The sequence below is a fragment of the Ylistrum balloti genome, unplaced genomic scaffold (assembly GCF_031769215.1).
Source record: "Ylistrum balloti isolate Yb309-2 unplaced genomic scaffold, AGI_CSIRO_Ybal_v1 Utg371438, whole genome shotgun sequence".
In the NCBI taxonomy this organism is placed as follows: domain Eukaryota; kingdom Metazoa; phylum Mollusca; class Bivalvia; order Pectinida; family Pectinidae; genus Ylistrum; species Ylistrum balloti.
In genome coordinates this window covers 248,265-276,058 of record NW_026782754.1, presented here as the reverse complement: position 1 = coordinate 276,058, position 27,794 = coordinate 248,265, and the positions used below count along the sequence as shown (strand labels likewise).

The following is a 27,794-nucleotide window of genomic DNA, read 5'->3' as shown; positions in this document are numbered from 1 at the left end:
TTTCAGTGTACTCTAAAATACTGCAATGTTTAGAATGCAAATCGAGTGATGGGTGGTTTCTCGAATTCCGTCTTTCAACGAAATACTTTCAACTAAGCAGAAAAAGAATGATTTCTAATTTTTACCCCTATATTTCCCAAATTGGGCTCCGCACTTCTGCAGACCATCGATTTATATAGAACTGAGGCACCTTCATCCAATGATATTCAAAATTAAATTTGGTAAAACTGCTTTCATTGCAACAAAATAAGGCGGGTTTCAATTATTACATCTATCTTCCTTATTGGACCACGCCCCTCAGAAGAGTGAGACCTCACTGTTTTTACAAAATTCTGTTTCCTTAATCTAAGGATACCTCGGACCACGTATGGGCCCTATTTATTCACAAATTAATTACCAGATTTTCCAAAAAAACTTTAAAAGTTTCAATATGAATTTTTTTGAAAAAAAAATCCTATTTGCATGTAACAAGATTTTCTAAGTTCTTCCACCACAGGAACATGTTTTGAGGACCACACCAAAAAAATCAATTTCAAATTTTTTAAGTGGGCAGGGTGCAATTGGGTAAATGTAAAAATAGAAGTCAAGGACACAGAATCTTTTACGCCAAACACTAAGTGAATGACACCATTTGATAGAAATCTAAATAAGATACAGTAAAGTCAAACAATGAATTAAACAAAGAAGAACAAATTTTAAATCAGCTGTATGATTGATGTAATTATTCCTATTTCCTTATACTGAATATTCTATTTTTAGATACTCTTCTTGCTTCTCCGGTCCTCGGCATTTACATGTCCAAATTGATTAGATGATGTAGAGATTTTTTTCAAATGTTTTCAAATATCACGCTTTCCATGAAAGACGCCGACAGCGGACAGATAAACTTACATTGCAAATAACTACACGAAATAAAAAAAAGGGACAGAAACGAAAAAAGTCCCAAAATATTAAGGATATAAAGTTTTACAAAATTCATAATAAAATGCGTCATAATCAAGATTTTGCACATAAATAACAGGATGTTAGAATTTCACAATGTCTTTCAGATCACAGCCAATGACTGGTGTGTTTTGCCTCGTATCTGTCATTGGTATGGATAGCATATGATTTCCAATCTGTTAAACGCCGATAGTCTCGTAAAAGACTAAAATAAATTGTAGAAAAGACACAAGTGAACATATATTACGGTAGCTTGCTAGGAATCCTACAAGAATACATTTATCTCGAAAGAATGACTTTGCTGTGGTGTATTCACGTGGTAGTCAAAACGATCGCACGAGTTAGGCAACCGTAGTATGTGATAGATTTATTTTTACGGTTGCCCTAGTAACGCTGCCGTAGATCAGCATCATTCAACACAAATCTAGAATTAGACACAGTGTAGTCGAATACCATTATAGTCCTTCCTGGAGTCGCCCGTGATTCCAAGATCCACAATTATAGTAACCTTAGGAGTCGAACGAGAAATTTTAAAATTAAAAGTATTTTCCACAATTCTCATGCTAATGTATAATTTTGTGAATGAATGAGCAATGTTTCCAATTATAAACTGAATACCTCGAATACAAAAGATTCAAGATCAGAATTCTATCATTCAGACTGAACAACATCAAGACAGAAAAGGTCAAACGGAGATCAAAGCAAAAACGACCGTGTTCTATGAAATGTCACGTCCCAAAGAGTAAAGTTTGTAACCTTTGAACTTATCTAGTCTGTTCAATGACATGGCTCCGTGTATTGTTACCAGAGACAGTTGCATAAGTTCTCTGTTCTATTGCGGCTTGTGTTTTATGTAATAAAGGTAAGGATATATATAGATGTAACTATCAACGACACGTTCATTGTTCTCTGTGAAACACAACACAGAACAATGGAATTGTTAACGTTCTGTCTGTCAGCAGTTTCTTCCTCTTTACTAAGCATGTTATCTCCGCCCGGAAATAACCATTACACATGCTATAAACGGTTCATTTCTGTTTGAAGGAACAAGAGATCTATTTTTTTTATTCCCTTTGTAAACATTGTCCTTGTCAGTAATATCATTTATCTTTCTCTTATAAATTTCTTATAAATTCATGAGGTAACGAGATACCTCCAACAGTAGTTCTGTAACATATTCGCTTAATGGATGTCATTGGTCTAAGTTGATATTTTCATGTTCGAGCAGTGCCAGGTCGCAATCTCAATAACTGCTTGCCATTTTGCAGTAGACGACAGCATTGGCAAGGTCTGATGCAGATATCATTAAGTGGAAAATAAACCTTCCTGAAAATCCCACAATGTTACATTTTAGAATTTTATTTCATGATTATTTTGTTTGTCATTTCTCTTTTCAATTTATATTAAGTTCAGCCTCAAACATTTAAACGTGCCCACACTCTTTACAAAATATATGTGAAGATGTATTCATACGCTATGGTCAATGTTAATCTGTCAAATTCACGGACAAATGAAACAGGCTAAATTAAATTGTTTTTATTAGACCGGCTGGAGAAGAAATTTTGAAAAATAACTCAATAACTGATACTAAACTTACTGGACGAGTGATGATGGAGTATTGTATTTCCAAATCCGTCTTTTTATTGGCATTTTTATTAGAAAGGCAAGTCGTAGCCACTGTAACACATATTCTTAATGTTATTTTTGATATTTTAGGAATTGCATGGATAGGTGACAAAACAATACGATCATACTGATACATTTACATTTAAATCTGAATTCAATCTCCAAATCGGTAAACTAGTATTAAAGTCATATAAACAAAAATGACAAAAGAATGAATCCATTTCGTTTAATTCAACGTCTATGAAACGCAGGCAAATACGAACTAAAAACGTACAAGAAGAATAAGTGTTCTTTGCAAACTCTATGTTTCGGAGAATGAACCATTGTGTCGGTGTGGAAAGCCAGTATTTACTTTGAACCTACTAAGTTCAGATAAGAAATTTCCATCTCCTATTGGCACATCAATAGCTATGTTGAAAATGTGTGGTCATTAGCCAATCATCATATCTGACAAACAAACGGAACAACCATCTTGACCTTGCCTAAAATATTTAGTGAAAGAGGAATTAGTGAAGGGTACTAAAGCGAATGTATATAACTCCGGGTACCATATTGACAGGAAACTCAAATCTGGAACCTTCGAATCAACATACTTTTCTGTATATAATGCATTGTGTTAACTAATATTTGAACATGATAACACAACAGACGAAAGAAGACAGTTTTTTGACTGGTGCCCTATCCTCGAACTCAAGATCTACGACACCAACGCCCCTAGTCAGGGATGTTTGAAAGTTGTAGTGATCATCGTATATATACTGCGATCCAGATATACTACAATAGACAATTTGCTACTATGATCATGTCAAGACGAGTTTTTACAATGACAATGATTAATATTTCAGCACCCTGTTAGAAGATCGCTTGATTGTGATAAAAAAAACACCCAATTTCCAAAAACACAATACATATACGTCAAATGTCAGGTTGGAGTACCTCTACACTATATTTTCTATATTTCTTTGCACTAAAAGAGACTACTAATTCCTTTCTGGATTTCAGTTTTTAGGCCAACAGCAATGAAAAGCTTTCAAAGGACATCGATATTTCAACTAAATAGTACATTTAATTAATCATTTTCCGTATATTTTATTCATTAAAAGTAATATATGAAGATGTAATCTACAATTTATGTGTGTCATTTTTATATTTATGAGATCATTTGATCCAAAGGGTCAGGCTGCCCTATATCTATCGTCTTTCGTCCGTCGTCGTGCGCCGTCTGACGTCCGCCGTATGTCATGCGTAATATTTCTATTCAAGCGACTTCCTCTCGATAACTTAAGAACTTGGGTAACTTATTTTGGGCCTGTAGCATGCTAGTATGAAGGTATCAGATATAGTATTATGTGTAAGCTGTAGAACAGGTAACTAATTCAAGCCAATTGGGCTTCGTGTTTACCTTTTAACTTTATCTCCAATCTGATCTGTTTCAACCATTTGATAATACTGCTGCGTCTGGTTTATGATATGTATTGCTTTAATCCAGATGACAATTAAGGTGCTTGGGCCTTTTCTTGTTATACATAACCGTGGCTTCTTTGAAAATACCTGATTTCTCATACACGACCTAATTATTTTATCATTTGTCATTTTCTTTACATTTACTAAAGGTAAAATTACACATAATATCCTTTGATATCACGTTGATATCTTCAATATTGTTGTATTACCATAAAAAGAAATTTTCTTATAATAGTGCTGAGATGGTTTGGTTCTGTGGTAGGATATTCTACCGGGGCAAGGCAACATTTAATGCCTATTTCTGAACATATCCCATCCACAGTAGCAACATCATGCTAAAATATAAAAAGAAAACGTGTTATATTTTACTCATAGGAATTAACGATGTAAAGAAATTTAATCTATTACACGAAAGGCGGTTAATTACCTTCTAGTCTATAAGGTAAACCTGATGGCTTTCGCCATTTCCAATCGCTAGGTAATTAGTGCATCGACTGCCGACTTCGTTATAGGGCAATCAAGTGGAGACACGTCATCAAAATTACTGACTCTATGAAACTTCTTAATGATTTTTCTCTGTCGTCATCGCAAAAACAGATAATGACTTTGTAACGCCGGTTGCTCCATAGACAGGCCTCATTTGCAATTGGCTTAAGGATCCAAATGATTTAAAACATGTATCCTCCGTAGTTGTAGAATAAAACACATGCTGCTGGTATCCATGGTTACTCCGATTCAATCGAAATAAGTTTTCAGATATACTTCAAAGGCTATTACTTTTCGACAGTTCAATTTTTTCTCAATTGTACCAAAATTTAAATGAAAGGATATATATATCAATTAGAAATCATGAATCATGAAAAGGAGAATTATTTTTTACTAATAATCTTTTTAAGGGGTCTAAATTTTTTCCATCCTCGAAACAGGCGAAAATTAAAATCTAAAAAAAAAAAAAAAAAACAACAAATAACTTAAAAAAAAAAATCCAAAAATTTGAAATGAAAAAAAAAACCAAGTTTAAAAGCAGATGATGCTGTATTTTGTCGTGTGAAAATAACTTAACTCGGATTCAATCAAACAAAGATTTACGCGGAGACTCCCGAAAAAGTTACAAGAATAGTGATTTCACGATCCCTAATGAGAATAAGGTATACAACAACAGAAACAACAGGAAAACTACAGACCATCAAACACGTCCAGTACAAAAGAATTCAATGCGATTGATTACATTTGAAATATCTTCAATGAGACTTAACTTATTACGATAACGGTTCACACTTTCTCGGAGTTCTCTTGTTTAGGATGTAATATACTCGCGAAAATAGATGCGTTCTTTTCTTTTTTTTTTTTAAATTAAGAAAAATGGGAAAAATTAAAGATTCTCTTAAAATAATTTTGTTAAGTACATTATATAACTGACTTGTATTCATTAATATTCTCCATTAACCTAACTGGTTGTTCTGCTGTTATCAAAATTTTCTATTGATGTTTCACGATTGTCTCTATGACATTACACAATTCTTGATACAGTATTATATAGAACAAACTTTCCTTTGATCTAGACGGAATGAGGAAGAATACTCGGTTATGGAACATTGATCTGAATTTAACTATACTGAGAGGAAAAAGACACGCAATAAGGAATTTCCAGCTGCAGTAACTGCACGAACTCTATTGTGCATTGATTTGATCAGGGTATTAACCCTCCTTATTGGTATACGATTCCATTCCCCATCCAGCGCCAACGCCAACTGAGCGACGTTGATTGGAGGATTCGGCCTTCGTCTTATCCTTCTGTCCAACTCGTCCCATAAATGTTCTATTGGGGAGAGGTCAGGGCTGTATGGGGGCCAGTCTAGGGTGGAGACATTGTTTACTGCGAGATAACCACGGCAAACCCTCACTACATGCGGCCGGACGTTGTCCTGTTGAAATGTCAGTTGACGCGGCTGTACTAGAGCGGCGCTAGGACTTTATCTTTATAGCTGACGGCCGTGATATTAACGACCAGAGGGGTCTTGATACCATGCGCAATCCCTCTCCATACCATGACCGATCCTCCTCCAAAGCGGTCATTCTTTATCACGCAAGCATCTGCATAGCGCTCTTGGATACGTCTATAGACACGACGTCGGCCGTCTATCCGGTAAAGCAAAAACCTGGACTCATCTGAGAACAAGACCCTTCTTCAACGTTGTATTTGGAAGCGTCTTACGGAATGTGCGTTCAGCCATTGCATACGTCTGGCACGTCGCCGCGCATTAAGCTGTGGTCTAACAAATGGCTGCTGCGGTCTTAGACCAAAGGCACGCAGTCGAGTTCGCACTGTCTTTGGATCAATTGGAACATGATGATGCCCATTTGTGTTCCTTGCTGTTTCCGTGGCCGTCAGAAAGCGATTGTGTAGGTGCAAAAGTCGCATTGCCCTATCCTGCCGACGCGTCATCACACGAGGGCGACCGCTTCGGGGACGGTCTGCAACCCTTCCGGTGGCATGTAGTCTTTGGACGAGACGGCAAATGTTCGATGGATGGACTCCAAATTGATTAGCGACCTGATTTTGCGGGGTACATTGCATAAGAAGTGCAATGGCACGACCCCTGTCAACTTCGGACAGTCGTGGCATTTTTTTACGGTGAACTGTTCATGCTTAAAATGTGGGATATAAAGACGGATATGTCTGAAGATTCGCACACACAGATTTTGAACCAATCCTTTACACTGGGTTCGAGATATCGTGCTTTTGTCTCTTTTTCTTTTGTACAAGCGGCGTGCGCAGTTTAGATATGCATCAGTGATTTTAAAACGGTACCATAGGGACCTAACTCAAATGCACATATTTGTCAAGTTTCAAGGGTGTACTTCAAGGATTTCATTTACAATATTAACTTTCTGTAAATTGCTAATTTTCCTCTCAATATATATAAAGAGTTGTTGGCTGGTGGTATTATGAACTACGCACACCGTGGTATAATATACTTCAAGAGAGAGATGATAGCCCTTTCGCTGTTTGTTTAAGAGAGAGGGGGAGAGCGTAAGAGAGAGAGAGAGAGAGAGAGAGAGAGAGAGAGAGAGAGAGAGAGAGAGAGAGAGAGAGAGAGAGAGAGAGAGAGAACTATTTTCCTCTTTCAGACAGAGATGATAGCCGTTTCCCGGTTAAATATTAAGGCTTATAATACCTATTTTTACTTTTAATCATTTTCTCTGCATGAATTGTCTCCCTTATATCAGTGTTTATACCTGTAAGATGCATAACTCATTTACCATCTTGAATGCAGTTGGATGACCTTCAAAACATGGGTGTTGTCATTTCTATTTCTCTGCAATCATCGCCTTTAACAACAGCAACCTCACCATCGTAGAAATCCGAAATTGCAGTGCACCTTTGAAATTGATCATAATATTCCGTTGGATTCAGTTAAGAGAAGCGATTGCCAGCGGTGATGCAGGTACCTTTACTACAAAGGAATGCCAATGGAAGATACATGCTTTCCTCCTTTTATCAAAGATATCATAGGTACGCATGCTAGTTCGTTTATAGTCATGAGGTGATGGGTACAGAGCATTCAATCTTGGCAAAGTCAATTGTGCGGGGAAGATAAAAATGATGAGAGCGGGATTCTTAATGTCGGAGATTATGTTGGCAGTTAAACTTCGGTGAATGTCTATGTGTTGGTAGTGTTCTAATTCTGTGTGTGTTGATATATCATCGACTCTGCTGTGAATCTAATTAAGCTTTTTGTAAGTGTTTATTGATCGAGTATACGATTGTACATTAGACACAGAAGTGAACTGCAGTTTTCAATGCAACTGTAGAATTGGATTCCTTAGAGTCAAATAATACGAGACAGAATTTATCGAAGAGCTTATCAAAACAGTTCACATTAACCTTGGAAAGCCGTTTGATTTCATTTTATATTGATGACATCTTTGGTGTTTTCATGTCGCAGTTGATTTGATGTCCAAGGGTCTGTTCCCATTATCATGGTTTTCGTGAAGATGTAGGTTGATGAAAATTATGGGGAAGTTCCATGGTCGTCATGGTGATCTCATTGAGGTATATTCTATATCTTTGTGCGACATGAAGCTTGACGTGTTTGATGCTCGTAAGCTTGTCTGTTTGTTCCGTTATTGTATAAATTGTTCTCATTTGAAAGCGTGACATTACTTACTTCTCCGGGAGAAAGACGCGTATTCTTCCAGAAGATTCCCCGTGTAAATCTTTTTTTTTCAGTTTTATTGAATTTGAGTTTAGATTATGATTGAGCTGACATGTTGTTATTTTCTAGTTGTTTATTTTAACTGCTCTGTACAGATATTTCATCCTTTAGGACTCGTCAGTGATGCTAATGATTTGTGAAAGCTAGGAGGCTACTGAGGCAAAGTAGAAAGGATAAGAGGAAACGTCTGAGTCTATTGTTTAACAAGAATGATGAGAACGACTAATTTTATCTAGTGGCAATTATATCTGTAGTAACTTCGATATGGTATCAATGTAAATTGACAACTGGACTCGCCGTATGAAGCAAATCCATTGAAAGCTGACGCATACCGGGAAAATTTCCCTCCTAAAACTTTATACCTCGCACACACACACCCACACACCCTCACACACACCCGCATATACACACACATCACCACACACACACACACACACACACACACACACACACACACACACACACACCACACACACACACACACACACACTCACACATACACACACACCACCACACACACACACACACACACACACACACACGCACACTATCACATATACACACACACACACCACCACCACCACACACACATACACAAACTTTTTTCACTCTTGTAAAATCCGCCCTATAAAACAACATTTTTGGTATTTCATGTTATACTATGAAACATTAGCTATATTCTTGAATTCTCCATCTTTGTACAAGGCGAACATTACGAAAACTCCTAGTTTACATTAATACAGGGACTTCCATATATAGATTGAACCAAAGGTTGTTCGAGGCTATCGTTCTAGGAGCTATGAGTCTTAACAGCCAATTTTCAAAGACAGTCTCGCTGGTAATGGCCAAATCCACGTGAGAGCGTGTCGTGATACCATTTATCTGGTTTGTCGAACTTTGTGACACTCTGGAGGAAACACTCGTTGCTCTGCCAACCATATTCAAATGTAACGCATGCATAAAGCGTGACCGATATGCACGACTGAATACAGCTTTCATAAGATACATTTAGAAAAGATTCCTCGTTATTTTGAATGAGGAAGTAATCAAGAACTTCGGTAAAATCCGTTCCATATGTAGTGCAATCTGTAAAATAAAGTAAAAAAACATAAGTATGGTGTAAAGGGTATTGAATCAAATAATGTAATGATATATGGGCAAGAATTCGCTAATAAAATTTTAGTGTCAAAGAAGTTTATCCAGTAAAAAACGAACAAAATCATGTAAGTATGGAGAACAAACATTGTTTAAATGTTAAAGTTGGTTTATTTTTATCGTCATATGAAAAAAAACAGATTGATCTAATTGATTAAATAACAAGGAAGCAGCACAAGTTGTACGCCGCCAGTGGATAAATTATTGGCAAAATGTGTGACATTTCTGCAGTAGTGAAACTCCGAGTCGTATTTATTAAATGCCCGAAGAATTGTGGTGCTGTAAAAGTTGTTAATAAACTGCAAAATGATAAGATTAATGCTGCAAAAAAAAAATAGGATTGAAAGTAGACCAATGTAAGTAACTTTTCGCGTCAACAAACGTTACGTGCACGTTTCCCTCAGTAAATTTGTTTGGAAACGCATCATCGACACGGCATTTGCAAATTTACAAAGTGTCAACACAAGGTACGATATGATTGTCGTAATTTTTATCAATCAACTGTAGTTCGGAAAATATATCAGGTAATAAAATATAATTATTTTTCGTGTCCAAACTACCCTAAAATATCCCCTCTCTTCAGAACAGTTGTATTTCTGTAACAGATCACGTAACGATAATGTTTTTTGCGATATTTCGACCCGATACCAGTAACGTTAACACGTGACTATGCAGTTTTCCAAAATAGCGTCTATCGGTGTAGAGGAATCTGGTAATTTTGATCACGTAACGAAGTCTTACGCACACATTCGGAGTAAAATATGATCTTTGATAATGTTGGTTTTTTTTCTTTGTATTTTTCAACAAAAAAAAAAACAGTAGACCTGGTATTTGAAACAGGTTTGACCTCACGATAGCGATTTTTTGGTGGGAAACGATTTTTCGTACGTATCCTTGACCCGAAAATAAATAGTTGCACGTTTTTGGTGTCAATGTTACATGCGACTACTTAAACGATATTATATTTGAGATATGTGAGAGTATAATTATAATTTACATACAGATCGTGTATTGGGGGGCTTTTTATATATTTTAATAGCATTTCTGGCATACTTTATGATTAATATTTTTTTGTGTCCATGTTACATGCAACATATGTGTAACTACTTTATTACTGAAATGAGAAGGTTGCAAAAATATTGATAGAATTTTCTTTATACGACAGTAAAACAATGAAAAAAAAACTTTTTTTGTTTACCAAGAACATAATTCTGATTATATTTATCTCTTAATAATTGCATGTAACATTGACATAACAATAAGAGGAACCTGTTTTCATAGAATTTCTGATAAATACATGATAAATTTGAAAAATGCAATTTTTTAAGTCGAGATGATGGACAATGTTTTGAGATAAACAAACCTAATACTAAACTTTAAACAGGTCAAAGAACCATCAGTCTCAGTTTGGGAATAGTGTCAATGTTACATGCTCTAAATTCATTAATTCTCTTTGTTCTTAACTGAAGTAAGTTTCAAAATGATTTTTTTTGTTACACATAGAAAGACACCATTTACAGCTATACTTCAAACAAAGTTTGTAGGCTTATGAATATTTTTATTTTCTTCTTTCAATGTCACACTTAGGGTTACATTAGCTAATTCTTGCCCATATATTAGAACTAGTATCCCATGATTGATATTTTAACTTGTTCCTTATAATGGACCAGCGAATTTTCAAAGTTAGAAAATACGAACAAAAAAAAATGGGAAAAATTGTTTAATACTGCAAAGCTTTGATTTGTTTTTGCTTTTGTTTTGTTTTTTGTTGTTTTTTTTTTGGGGGGGGGGGGGGGAGTTGTTTGTGATGACTCATATTCTCACATTTTTGTTCTATCAGCGAAAACAGCAAAAATTAGATCCCTCAAACACAACACATTTTCAGTTTTACTAACTGTTAGGATATTTAATGGAACAGTTACACAGGCTGTATGCTTTACCAATGTTTCTGTTGATGATCGTGCATTGATAGCTTCAAAATGAATGCTTATCCAAGTGAGGTAAATATACTGGGTAACATTATTTTTCCAGTGTAAAACAAGTCAATTTTACTTGATCTTTAGAGAAAAATTCAGATATATATCGTTAACTTACGACTGTTGGAATGTACAACGCTTAAGAACATGAATTTCCCATTTTCAATTAAGTATGCTTTCTTCCTTGAAAAAAACATACGTATGATTTATGGTTCTAAAGATAAAGATCTTCGCAACAAACCTTTACAATGTTTTACCGATGAAGCTACACTTCCATAACATTTTCCATAATTTTTACTATCTTTCTCTCAATAGTCTAGGAATTATAATCAATTATGTGTAACATTTGCTGCTTCTTATGCAGATCATGGAAGACACATATTGGATGGTATTCAGCCGATACTTTATCAGATCTCGATGTTAATAACAAATTCTAACTTCAGCCGATACTTTATCAGATCTCGATGTTAATAACAAATTCTAACTTCAGCCGATACTTTATCAGATCTCGATGTTAATAACAAATTCTAACTTCAGCCGATACTTTATCAGATCTCGATGTTAATAACAAATTCTAACTATTTCAGCCGATAATAACAAATTTATCAGATCTTTATCGATGTTTAATAACAAATTCTTATTTCAGCCGATACTTTATCAGATCTCGATGTTAATAACACATTCTAACTTCAGCCGATACTTTATCAGATCTCGGTGTTAATAACACATTCTAACTTCAGCCGATACTTTATCAGATCTCGATGTTAATAACAGATTCAAACTTCAGCCAATACTATATAGTATATCAGGGTCAATTTAACAGTGGTCGGAAATGAGTTTTAGGCAAGGGTGAAAAAAAGGTTACAGATAAACAATGTTTTTCTATTTATTTCAGGGCCAGTTTAACTTTTGGCGAGGGCGAAAATAATCCATGTATACTCTGTATAATGTTGTTTGAGGGAGATACACCTTGCCTTCCAATTAGAATGACACTCCAGTTACACCAACAATCATTAAATATATGTTTACACAACCATCGTCAACTGGCTGGCGTTTCCGATTGCCCTGTAGCATGCCTTCCGCCACATCCATCCGTCATTCTACACTTGAGTTATCGTTGTCTTCCATGAAATCCTATTTTATGAATAATCAATTTTAACACCGGACCTTAAAATCAAATCTTGCGAATGAGTGACAACCATTGATTTTGACAGAAGATCTGTTATCCATTTTTCGCAATGTGTTCGACGTAATCCCACCCCGTCTCGTTCACGTTGCCAAAACACGATGACAGACAGGTATCAACTTAATATTCATGGATACACAACCTAATAATACCTAATTAATAGTAATCTTCAACGGGGCTTTAAATATATCAGTTCAGTAGATGATATATAGCAGGCTATGAAATGACTTGGAAACGAGAACGACTAAGCCGAAGTTATTTTAAGTTAAAGAGATAAGTAGCAGTACGTTGCACCATCACGCTTGAATCATTATTATTAATATTATTATTACTTATGCCAACAGAAATTCTGACATTGGAAAAGTATCAACTTTTCTTCGATTTAGGGCGTGAACATACCATAAACCTAGGTTAGCTTAATGATAAATGTGAAAAAGACCAGCACGATTGTTTCTCAATTTCATGGAACTTTTCATATTATTTCATATAATAAAGACAGGTATTGCGCTAATTTCCTAATTTCTTGACGTATTTTAAATTTTATTTCCAAAAATATAATGAATGGTACATGACCTCAGCATCGATCTACCATACCTAAAAAGTTTGTCGATTTCTTTTTAAAACGACCGAATTACATTTGAACATATAAAAATTTCGCGACCTGCAGAAAAAAATATATCTCTTATCACACGTATATCTGCTTTTTATGGAATACATTTTCGTGATCATGTTGATGTACCACGAGAAATAGCCTATCCTCAATGCGAAAATATTCGACTGTACGGTAAATTTTGCTTTTGTTCAGAAACAATTCTCTTTATACCGTAGTAATTGTCAATCTTTGTTATTATTACGTAGTATAATCTCATCTCTGCCTTTTCATATGGAAGTAAATTTCAATTTGATTATGTAACATTCAGATATACTTACTCACGACACATGACCTTGACCGTGGCCAGAAACTGTATCCGGCTGCGCACCAACATGCCCCATTGCGACATTCTGAATTTGAGACGTAACACTCCGAGTTTGTAGTACAGACATCGCCTATATAACCTTGACCTTGAATCATGGAGAAAATAAAACAATAAAACTATGAGTGCAAAATATAAAGAACATTTGGATAAAACGAGGGATAAGCAAAAGAATGACTTTCACCAGTAAAATAATGTTAAGAGAAATGGATCGGGTGTGTAGAACAGCAATCGCCCTCTTTCTCATTGAAAGTATGGTGAAATGAAAAAAAATATCTTAATTCCTGAATGCTCTTTTAGGAAGAAAACTTCGTTTGTATTGAAATAATCACTATAATAGAACGGTAAGTATTCTATATGTTTAAAGAATGCTATAGTATATTGAAATTTAGAATGAATACCCTTCCTTGTGAAAATAAATGTGATAGCAAGTAAGGGTCCAACTATAGAGAAAATATATTGAAGTACAATTAATTGGTGTGAATTACAGGATTATGCAGTAATAGGAACAGATCATGATATCTAAAATTCTTATTTTGTCATTTCTTTCATCCAACATCAACATGCAAACAAGTAAATAAATAGGAATCATTTCTGTTTCACATAGGTATATTGTAAATGTTTTACGACGGATACAAGTTTTGTGTTTACACCAAAAGCTTGAATCAAAAACCTAAAAAGCATATGAATACATACGTATAAACATGTATATATATTTAATCTTAAGTAAGTTTTCATTTCTTATAAAATTTGATTGAACGATTCCTAGAACGTTATAAATTTGCGAGCTATACCGAACAAAAAATAAATCTTCAGGATGCACTTTTACAAGGTTAAACTTAAAAACGGAGATGACAAATGAAAACGGAGGAAGGAATTTTGTTTTGCCATTTTCAATCTATGACGTAACATCGTTGTCTATATTATGACATCACAATTAATTTCTGACTGGCGCAGCCAATGAAAAACGCCAAAAGGCATGTTACACAAGTGATTTAGTTTCAGGTTGACAACATCGTCGTCGATTTCGGCGGTAAGATTACAACAGACTATTGGTATACCATAGAAACTAACACTCTGCCCCGCTGTTCACTGACTTATTGTGTTTTCATACGAGGCTGAATGTATCTTATCAAAACAGGCTACAGAGACCTTGCCAAGTCCTCCAATTTCACTTTCAGATACATTGATGACATCTTGTCGTGCTGAAAAGAGATTTATTGACCACATCTGTCGTATATACCCAACAGAAATGGAAATCAAGGACACTAAAGACTCTTCTACATCCATCGTTTATCTGAATATTTGCCTACAACGAAACTAACATGGACAGCATTCCACAAAGCTGTACGACAAACTCGATGATTTCAATTTCCCTATTGTGAATTTTCTATTTCTTGATAGCAACCGCTATTCATCCATAACCTATGGTGTATACATGTTGCAGTAAATTCAATATTCATGGGCGGGTTCCCAATATCACGAGTTTCGTGCAAGATGTCCTTAATTGATAGACAACCTCGTATCACAGGGTTTCCAGACATGCCTGTTCATAAGATTTAAAGGGTGGTTATACGGTCGGCGTGGTGATCTCATTGAGAATGACTCTATATTCGTTTTGTGGTATGAAGCTTGAGCTGAAAGCTAATTTGGGAACGCGACATTACTTACTTGGATTGACCAATATTTACATGGCGGGTGTAGTAATAAAATGTTCCTGGTTTAGGTCACGGACTAATTTTTTGGGTATCAATTTAATTGAACAGACTTGATATTAACCAATGAAAGTGTATTCTATATCAAACGATCAATATATTAATGACGTTAATGTCTTATTGTTTTAAATGTTTGTCCAAAAACATCAAAATAATACACAATACTGGTAAACAGTAACATATGATACAGCTGTGGAATATTTTCACGACTGTAATGATTTTTTTACCTTCTTTACCTTGGCAAAACAAAAATGTGATGTCAGTAATCATGATGTCTGTTGCCACACTGCCATCTATAATGTCGCGATGAAGACTATTATTGGTCATTAAGTTGGATGCTGTCGGGCTAGGAAAATATAGAAGAAGAGTCAGGTTCATAGGGGGCGAAGCGAAACTGATAAAGTACACGGAGAAACCCTCGTGGTCAAGCAGGTGACCTCTTACCTTTTCACGTCGGTTTCGAGAATTGAACCCCGGACGGCTAGGTAAAAGACAAGTACGTTACAACTGTACTACCAAACTAAAACGTTTATATATAAACATAAATTTGGTCAAAAGTACCTTCATCTTAAGGTTCCCTTCCTCCCTTTTGGCCCTATTCGATCAAATTCTCATTCGTTCAAGACTAGAAGGGATTTAATGGGAACAAGTTGACAGACGGACAACGGACGATGGATGTAGTGGTATGGTATAAGCTCGTCGGTCTTTCGGACCTGGTGAGCTAACAAAAAAGAAAATGCGTACATGTCATCAGAGTTTTAATTCAAACTCAAAACCGAGGGGAAACACCAAACGAAATATTTACACTGAAACCATCGAAAGGTTCCGGAAGGAATAGTTTTTCATTTTTTCAAGTAAGCAATGTCAGACTCCCAAATGAGAAAAAGCTAAACAGCGAACTAATCTACCAGCAAAACCGAGCATCAAACGGATCCAACATCACATTGGAAAAATAGGATGTGTCTTAGTGAGATAATTATGATGACAGTAAACCTCCTTCATAATCTTCATCAACCCGCTGTTTTTGTGCATTTGTCTGTTGTGTCGACATCTTGCAGAAAAATCGTGATATCAATATATGTAGCTGAATTTTTTTAAAAACAGGCGCACAATGATCATTTTCATTTAAATGTAGTTTTATTCTAAACGTACACGCGGAGGAGAAATGGAGACGATGAACAACAGTCAAACCTGCCAAGGCCATCTTATACAAAGGTTACCTGTCTATAAAGGTCACTTTTTCTTGACCCTTTTGTGATCTTTATAGACAGGTTTGGCAGTTTAAGCATACCAGCTAGATAGATATATCAAATACTAAAAAACCCACAGAGAAATATTTTCACGAGAGTCGATTTAACAATATTGTTTATTGCTTTCTATTTACTGTGTTTTTCAGCAAGCATCCTGGATTTTGATAATTTGTTAACTTGCTTCTTTTTTATCCGTGTATATTTCCTTTATAAAATATTTTACTGATTTGGTCATTCAAATTATAAGTATTCGATTTATGACAAATACCTTAAACATGAAGGATGAATATAGACTGACTTAGAAATATTTTGTTTAACGTCTTTGTTTGGTAACTGGAATGCCTGTAATTCTTTACTGTAATATTATATGAATGTATTTTTTGTGTCGCCTGCAGAGCTGGCGGACACTTAGGGATCCGTCGGCACGCGTCGGCGGCGTCCGTATGAAAGTTTTCTGGACTTTTATCGGTTATGCTTTGAGTTATCAAAATGAAATTTGGTATATGGCTTCTTGTTGGAAGGGTACAGATTATTTTGATTCTTGACTGTCTGTGACTCTTCTTTGTAGAGTTATGTCTCTTCGAAAATTCTTCGGGAATATTGTTTTCTGGATTTTTTGTGGTTATGCTTCGAGTTATGAAAATGCAATTTTGTATATGAGTTTTTGGTCAAAAGTTACGCACCGAGTTCGCTTCTTGGCAGTTGATATGTGCTTTTGAACTTGGAAAATTTCTCAGGAATATTGTTTTGCGCAGTTTTCGCTTTATGCTTCGAGTTATAGAAATAAAATTTGGCATTAAAACTTTATGGTTGAACGTTGCACATCCAGTTCGATTTCTGGTTGACCATGACACTTTATGCAGGCGACACAAACAGTTTCGAGAAACTCTTATTTAGATATACAGTGTGTGTTCTATAAATAGAACTAAAAAATGGAACAACAAAAGTACAAATATTAGTTTTGCTTATCTAGTACTTACTTATGAAATAAATTCCCTTGCAGAAATGATGTTTTAGTTAATTTGAAACTGGCACTTTGTTTTTTCTTATTTTTTTTATTTCAGTATCTCATCTAAATTTACATAGTTAGAAAAAACATATACTCTGCACAATTCTGATTTAACCTACCAATTCAAACAAAAAATCTTGCCTTATCAGAATATTACTTTGTCTAAAGACCTGATGTACAGACAAATCCTAATAATTTTTCCGGACTTAAAAATGTACAAAAGAAATACAAGTGAATACCATTATTTAATAATTTCGTTTGATATAGTAGAGCCGAACAATGACTAAAACTGCATCATACAGCTGCTTCGTCCTTCGTCCTTCTAGGACTCGTCAGTGATGCTACTGCTTCGTCCTTCTAGGACTCGTCAGTGATGCTACATCACACAGCTGCTTCGTCCTTCTAGGACTCGTCAGTGATGCTGCATCATACAACTGTTTCGTCCTTCTATGCCTCGTCAGTGATACTATCATACAGCTGCTTCGTCCTTCTAGGACTCGTCAGTGATACTATATCATACAACTGTTTCGTCCTTCTAGGACTCGTCAGTGATGCTATATGATACAGCTGTTTCGTCCTTCTAGGACTCGTCAGTGATGTTATATCATACAGCTGTTTCGTCCTTCTAGGACTCGTCAGTGATGCTATATCATACAGCTGTTTCGTCCTTCTAGGACTCGTCAGTGATGTTATATCATACAGCTGTTTCGTCCTTCTAGGACTCATCAGTGATACTATATCATACAGCTGTTTCGTCCTTCTAGGACTCGTCAGTGATGCTATATCATAAAGCTGTTTCGTCCTTCTAGGACTCGTCAGTGATGCTATATCATACAGCTGTTTCGTCCTTCTAGGACTCGTCAGTGATGCTATATCATACAGCTGTTTCGTCCTTCTAGGACTCGTCAGTGAAAACCTAGGAGGAGACTGAGGAAAATCCAAATAATATATAAATATTTATCGTTGTAGTTACTAGTGTCTACAGTATAGAACATATTTTTACTACATACCATTGTCATCGACATAATATCTATTGCCGACAGCAGGTGTAGATCCGTTTGTAATCCCTAGAGTTATAGAATGACCCTCACATATTAAAGAATCTCTGTTGTAAAAGAAACTGACACAGGATTCGTCATTTTTGCACTGTTCAGCACAACGGAATGGCGTGATTACATTATCATGTGTCCATAGTTTACGTGTTGGATGTGTCATATTCTGTAAATTCACCCTTTGTGCACTTTTAAACATTCTTAAATCTCCATCAGCAGTAATTGTATCCCATAGGCCGATAAGTAATAATGTCATACTTCCAAAATTCACTAGCCGACATGTTTTGTTGTTCTTAAGTAAATCTGTGAGGGTTGTCATGGCAATTTTCTGTTTCGGTAACTAAGTCAAGTTCTATTTGAATTCAGGAACAATCGTCCGCTGTTCGGTTTCAGAGAATGGAAACACTGTATAGGCAAACTGGTTTGGACACGGTACGCAGTTTCAGAGACGCGTTGTATGGTCCAGTGTATAATTATTTGTGATAATATGCGATATTATTGTCAATATTTGTCCAGTTTTAGAAGCGAAGCCACACTCAGGGGCTTGGAGCTTCTAGAAGTGATTATGTGCCCCTAACATGCTGAAATGAGTGAACAGTGCTACGTCAATAATAATATACCCGGCAAGCACGGATGCCACGCAGATCGATACTGCTTTATCGGTGCTAGCTACGATCTGGTTGTGGGATTTCCTTAATATCATGAGACGATACTGTTTAAGGTTTGGTAAGATAGACTTAATCATATTTGATTCGATTTGATATATTACCATATTAAGGTAGTAAAGGACATTCAGCTCACGAATTGTAGGCGACATTGAATTCTTCATAAGTGATTGTATATGACTACTAATTGACATTGTCAATACAGTGCATTTTTTGACGAAATTAAGGCCCTTATGAACAGTGGTAGCCAATTCGAGGTAAGCACTGTTTTCATTCGCGACGAACAGAAAGAAAAACAAGATATATTTTTTCAAAATGTCTAAATTAGTGAAGATTTTGGAAACGTTTGGGAGATGTTATGTTTCCTTGTGAAATATGACGTTGGGCGTGCTTTTGCATGGTGGGCCTCGGAGAACAGAAGACGATTACCCTTCCGGAATACCATGTCTTATTGGTTTTGGCATTTTACCGAAGTCTTCATATTAACGTTTCTTTTGTTCATATTTCCCTCATTATTTCATTGAATTCGAGTTTGAGTTAAGATTCTGTTAACAGGTCGGTAACGTGTTGTTTTTAATACTCCTGTACTTACTGACACTCGGTAATACCAGTCTTTGAAGATGGAAGTGTCACAGCTTAATATTTTAATAGTGAGAAACAATTATAATATCATAACAATAGTCAATTAAGTTAGATCATTGTACCCACAAACGTCATTCTCGTTGCTAAATTTTAAAATTTACAAGCTAACTTTCGTAACTTTCTAAAAAAACATACCCAAGAGAAAGAAATCACCATATACCAAAACCTTTTGTTGTTTAATCTTTGTAATTTCTAAAGTGTCCGGATCAGTTTTTCGCCTTGGCGTTTTCACGTGAAAGACCAACATACACACAAGAGTCGTATTGGTATTTAAATCTACGAGTTTTTTCATTGTATGATAATCAGTTTTACTTCTTAAAGAAATATAAGTTTGTCTGTTATAAACTCTGATGTATATGTTTTGACACGGGATATTCATTCATAAAATGATAATAATAATTAAAAAAAAATAGTAAAAATGAAAAACAAGTAATTTTCCCAGCACTCACATTTCTACTCGCCCACAAAGCTACGTGTTCACATTATAAAAGATAAGCATATTGATGAAGCTTCTACAGGCCATGACAATAAATCCAGATATACCATATCAATATATCAAAGCAGTGTTATTTCTGTTTTCGCTGTTCAATCATTATATACTACGGATACACTTGTGATTAGGTTGGTATTCTTTCAGAAAATGCAAATCGTATTTAAATCCCGCGTTTGGAGAGCCCATTTAGAGGCCTCTTACTAGCACTTAAAATCTCTCTTTGAAATCAATTTTGTGCTTTCATCTGGGTGTAAATCGCTTCTAGCTTACAAAAAGCAAACACTACCATGATTACGTTAAAGGCTTTCAATGTATTTACAAACCACGTAACCATTATGCGTTCAGTACAGGTGTAACAAATTACTTAATCTTCTTAAGATATAATTGATTAAAACAGAATTAACTACTATCATGCTATCATGATTACATTTGTATTTATTTCATGGTAAATTGGATACAACGATTTCTATAGAATACGTAATTAATCAATTAATCGTATGATATAGAGTGTGAAACTTGCCTATATTAAGTATAATATTGAAATGTAATTAAAATACTTAAAAATTATGTTTTTTCGTGAGGCTCAAATTTCATATTTCAAAACAAACAAAGGAGAGAACAAAATGTCGGTTCTTGATTTTGTTGCTAAACTGTAGTCAGGAAATCCACTGATATTTAAATTATAGTCAGGAAATCCACTGATATTTAAATTATAGTCAGGAAATCCACTGATATTTAAATTGTAGTCAGGAAATCCACTGATATTAAAATCATAGTCAGGAAACCCACTGATATTTAAATTATAGTCAGGAAATCCACTGATATTAAAATTATAGTCAGGAAATCCACTGATATTTAAATTATAGTCAGGAAATCCACTGATATTTAAATTATAGTCAGGAAATCCACTGATATTTAAATTATAGTCAGGAAATCCACTGATATTTAAATTATAGTCAGGAAATCCACTGATATTGAAATTATAGTCAGGAAATCCACTGATATTTAAATTATAGTCAGGAAATCCACTGATATTAAAATTGTAGTCAGGAAATCCACTGATATTAAAATTGTAGTCAGGAAATCCACTGATATTAAAATTGTAGTCAGGAAATCCACTGATATTAAAATTGTAGTCAGGAAATCCACTGATATTTAAATTGTAGTCAGGAAATCCACTGATATTAAAATCATAGTCAGGAAATCCACTGATATTAAAATTGTAGTCAGGAAATCCACTGATATTAAAATCATAGTCAGGAAATCCACTGATATTAAAATTGTAGTCAGGAAATCCACTGATATTGAAATTGTAGTCAGGAAATCCACTGATATTTAAATTATAGTCAGGAAATCCACTGATATTAAAATTATAGTCAGGAAATCCACTGATATTAAAATGATAGTCAGGAAATCCACTGATATTTAAATTATAGTCAGGAAATCCACTGATATTTAAATTATAGTCAGGAAATCCACTGATATTAAAATTGTAGTCAGGAAATCCACTGATATTAAAATCATAGTCAGGAAATCCACTGATATTAAAATCATAGTCAGGAAATCCACTGATATTAAAATTGTAGTCAGGAAATCCACTGATATTGAAATTGTAGTCAGGAAATCCACTGATATTAAAATCATAGTCAGGAAATCCACTGATATTAAAATTGTAGTCAGGAAATCCACTGATATTAAAATCATAGTCAGGAAATCCACTGATATTAAAATTGTAGTCAGGAAATCCACTGATATTAAAATTGTAGTCAGGAAGGTTTGACAGCGTGCACTTTTTTCCTGCTTGAAGAGGTGTGCTTAAGGGAAGTATGGGCTTTCTATAAGGATATACTAAAATTCCAGTATTTACCTTTTCCTGATGGTGATTTAATGAGAACGTAGATTAAAAGCAAATAATCAAGATGTTTCCGCCCTACTTTTTCCGATACAGTCGTCAGAATGAGTGTAACAGGGGGAATTTCTGTTTCGCGGCAACCATTTCAAAATATATTTTTGTCTTTCATTTCAAGGCAAGTGTATGATACGTGATATTGAGAAGAAATTTTCATTTTATATAACTAGCTTTAAACTGAATATCAGCCAAAATATAAACTATGTTCCAAAATGAGTCCTTGCTTTGACCATCTTCTAGTATTACATGTTTTAAATGTTCGGAAAGAGACATTTTCCCGTGTATTTTTATGATTGAAAAAGAGGGCTCGGTGCTTTAATTGTTGCAGTTTTCGCCCTAATAGCCAATTTTTTTCTAAGATGAAGAAACAAACCGAAATCGTTAAAATCGGGAAAGTGGTCCGCCAAGTCGTACTTCACGAATTTCAAATTTGTGATTTGTGGTGATAATTCATGCACAATTTAGTTGAAATCTACCCAAAACTTCCATATTTCTACTCAAGAGATTTACCTTAGCAACCAGAAAACGTTAAAATTGATGACACTATTAACCATAAGTGAAATTTCTTACATAGAAATAACCCTATTTATGAAAATAAGTACAACTATAGATACCAGAGTGTAAAAGAACATTAAAGTGCAAGGTATCATGCTGAAATTTATTTTATATTTAATTATATCTTACTTCCGGTCAAACGTCAAAGGCATTCATCCTTAAGGCGTCAAAGTGTAACTGTACAAGTGTGATCCTGTTATACTGCAGTAACAGACAAACCAGCAATAATCACTGCTTATAGAGGTTCGTGTGAAGTTGATGAATCTATTTAATACGAAGTATGATCTTATCTGTTGAATTAACCATTAATTTGAAAGCTCAAAACATTGAAAAACATCAGAATTTATGTAAAGCGCACATGGCTGTCATTTTTAAGTATGGCATGTAATAGTATCGGTTTCACGTTGTCTCCTTGTCATTCAAATCATTATGTATGGTTTTTACACATGGCTTAAAAATGCAATCTTCCGTTTGGTTTTTGTATTTGATTTGGAAATGGCCAATTTTTATTTTAATATTTAACCCAGCTTTTAATTTTCATTGGTTTTCTACTTGCTACCAGAAAAACCTTTCATTGTAAGCTCGATGGTCTGAGTTGTCAAATCATGTAACATTGTACTGTGCATGATAAAAAAAACTTGTTTATCTAGCTTTGTCTTGTAAGTATGGCATGACAGGTGAGCAAACAGAAACACTGTTATGCATATATATATTAGTAAAGTATTTGACAACATCATGGCTATAGAAAAAAACATCATTGCAATGGATATGCTTTTAAACAATTGTGATATTTAACAATAAAAGTGTTTGTAAAAAAACCATATTTCTACATTTATCCTTTTGATAAAATCAACAAGGAGACACAGGTTACTTCCTGGATATACAACAAAGTAAACATTTACCTTAACTTCAACCAAATGTTATCAAATACTGGCGGAACAGCGAAAATAGGGTCATTATGTTATCCCGGATGTGGAAACTCGCCCAGTCTGTCATTCATATTGTCGTATAGCACAATGTAGCGACAATTTTTGTGACGTCATGAATAGATGACACCATGCTTTTAACTCACCATTGTATATATACCCCATCATGGAATGGAAAACGATCGGAGAGGTTTTGCTTATTTCATAATGATATAAATAGATAATTCGACAAAGAAAACTTGATGTCATATTATTTTGATATTCAATCCATTTAACTTATCTATAAGTTTAATCTGATTTTGTCTCATAATTTTTTCAAATCCAAGTATTGAAGTATCTTAGGCTATTACACAACAAAGTAAAAAAAACAGGAACATCAACATTATAACAAATATAACACAAATTCTTTGGTATATATTTTGGTGACTTGTACCTTTGAATCACGTTTGTAGTCACATAGAACTATAATACATTATGAACGTTTGTAGTTACACAGAACTATAATACATTATGAACGTTTGTAGTTACACAGAACTATAATACATTATGAACGTTTGTAGTTACATAGAACTATAATAGAACTATAATACATTATGAACGTTTGTAGTTACACAGAACTATAATACATTATGAAGGTTTGTAGTTACACAGAACTTTAATAGAACTATAATACATTATGAACGTTTGTAGTTACATAGAACTATAATACATTATGAACGTTTGTAGTTACACAGAACTATAATACATTATGAACGTTTGTTGTTACACAGAACTATAATACATTATGAACGTTTGTTGTTACACAGAACTATAATACATTATGAACGTTTGTAGTTACACATAACTATAATACATTATGAACGTTTGTAGTTACACAGAACTATAATAGAACTATAATACATTATGAACGTTTGTAGTTACACATAACTATAATACATTATGAACGTTTGTAGTTACACAGAACTATAATATATTATGAACGTTTGTAGTTACACAGAACTATAATATATTATGAACGTTTGTAGTTACACAGAACTATAATATATTATGAACGTTTGTAGTTACACAGAACTATAATAGAACTATAATACATTATGAACGTTTGTAGTTACACATAACTATAATACATTATGAACGTTTTTAGTTACACAGAACTATAATAGAACTATAATACATTATGAACGTTTGTTGTTACACAGAACTATAATACATTATGAACGTTTGTTGTTACATAGAACTATAATACATTATGAACGTTTGTTGTTACACAGAACTATAATACATTATGAACGTTTGTAGTTACACAGAACTATAATACATTATGAACGTTTGTTGTTACACAGAACTATAATACATTACGAAAGTTTGTAGTTACACAGAACTATAATACATTATGAAGGTTTGTTGTTACACAGAACTATAATACATTATGAACGTTTGTAGTTACACAGAACTATAATGCATTATGAACGTTTGTAGTTACACAGAACTATAATAGAACTATAATGCATTATGAACGTTTGTAGTTACACAGAACTATAATACATTATGAACGTTTGTAGTTACACAGAACTATAATACATTATGAACGTTTGTAGTTACATAGAACTAAAATACTATATGAACGTTTGTAGTTACACAGAACTATAATACATTATGAACGTTTGTAGTTACATAGAACTATAATACATTATGAACGTTTGTAGTTACACAGAACTATAATACATTATGAACGTTTGTAGTTACACAGAACTATAATACATTATGAACGTTTGTAGTTACACAGAACTATAATACATTATGAACGTTTGTAGTTACACAGAACTATAATAGAACTATAATGCATTATGAACGTTTGTAGTTACACAGAACTATAATAGAACGTTTGTAGTTACACAGAACTACTATAATACAGAACGTTTGTAGTTACACAGAACTATAATGCATTATGAACGTTTGTTGTTACACAGAGCTATAATGCATTATGAACGTTTGTTGTTACATAGAACTATAATGCATTATGAACGTTTGTTGTTACATAGAACTATAATACATTATAAACGTCTGTTGTTACACAGAACTATAATACATTATGAACGTTTGTAGTTACACAGAACTATAATAGAACTATAATACATTATGAACGTTTGTAGTTACATAGAACTATAATACATTATGAACGTTTGTAGTTACATAGAACTATAATGCATTATGAACGTTTGTTGTTACACAGAACTATAATGCATTATGAACGTTTGTAGTTACACAGAACTATAATACATTATGAACGTTTGTAGTTACACAGAACTATAATAGAACTATAATGCATTATGAACGTTTGTAGTTACACAGAACTATAATACATTATGAACGTTTGTTGTTACACAGAACTATAATAGATTACGAAAGTTTGTAGTTACACAGAACTATAATACATTACGAAAGTTTGTAGTTACACAGAACTATAATACATTATGAACGTTTGTAGTTACACAGAACTATAATGCATTATGAACGTTTGTAGTTACACAGAACTATAATGCATTATGAACGTTTGTAGTTACACAGAACTATAATGCATTATGAACGTTTGTAGTTACACAGAACTATAATAGAACTATAATGCATTATGAACGTTTGTTGTTACATAGAACTATAATACATTATAAACGTCTGTTGTTACACAGAACTATAATACATTATGAACGTTTGTTGTTACATAGAACTATAATGCATTATGAACGTCCGTTGTTACACTGAACTATAATACATTATGAACGTTTGTAGTTACATAGAACTATAATGCATAGAACTATAATATAATACATTATGAACGTTTGTAGTTACACAGAACTATAATACTATATGAACGTTTGTAGTTACATAGAACTATAATAGAACTATAATACATTATGAACGTTTGTAGTTACATAGAACTATAATAGAACTATAATACATTATGAACGTTTGTTGTTACATAGAACTATAATGCATTATGAACGTTTGTAGTTACATAGAACTATAATACATTATGAACGTTTGTAGTAACACAGAACTATAATGCATTATGAACGTTTGTTGTTACATATAATATATTATGAACTTTGTATACATAGAACTATAATACATTATGAACGTTTGTAGTTACATAGAACTATAATACATTATGAACGTTTGTAGTTACACAGAACTATAATACATTATGAACGTTTGTTGTTACACAGAACTATAATACATTATGAACGTTTGTAGTTACACAGAACTATAATGCATTATGAACGTTTGTAGTAACACAGAACTATAACAGAACTATAATACATTATGAACGTTTGTTGTTACATAGAACTATAATACATTATGAACGTTTGTTGTTACACAGAACTATAATACATTATGAACGTTTGTAGTTACACAGAACTATAATACATTATGAACGTTTGTTGTTACATAGAACTATAATAGAACTATAATACATTATGAACGTTTGTAGTTACATAGAACTATAATACATTATGAACGTTTGTAGTTACATAGAACTATAATACATTATGAACGTTTAGTTTGTAGTTACATAGAACTATAATAGAACTATAATATATTATGAACGTTTGTAGTTACACAGAACTATAATGCATTATGAACGTTTGTAGTTACACAGAACTATAATGCATTATGAACGTTTGTAGTAACACAGAACTATAATAGAACTATAATACATCATGAACGTTTGTAGTTACACATAACTATAATACATTATGAAGGTTTGTAGTTACACAGAACTATAATACATTATGAACGTTTGTAGTTACACAGAACTATAATACATTATGAACGTTTGTTGTTACATAGAACTATAATAGAACTATAATACATTATGAACGTTTGTTGTTACACAGAACTATAATACATTATGAACGTTTGTTGTTACACAGAACTATAATACATTATGAACGTTTGTAGTTACATAGAACTATAATAGAACTATAATACATTATGAACGTTTGTTGTTACATAGAACTATAATACATTATGAAC

At 33.8% G+C, this 27,794-nt stretch overlaps 1 protein-coding gene across 1 annotated transcript; it reads right to left on the bottom strand.

Moving 5' to 3' along the window:
* Nucleotides 1–9,072: 9,072 nt before the first annotated feature.
* LOC132562504 (uncharacterized) lies at nt 9,073–18,825 on the bottom strand. Its single transcript, XM_060227247.1, has 3 exons — nt 18,528–18,825; nt 13,500–13,631; nt 9,073–9,338 (listed from the first exon to the last, which is right to left on the bottom strand). The coding sequence occupies exons 1-3, from the start codon at nt 18,823–18,825 to the stop codon at nt 9,073–9,075; spliced, it is 696 nt and encodes a 231-aa protein (XP_060083230.1).
* Between the last annotated feature and the right edge of the window lie 8,969 nt (nt 18,826–27,794).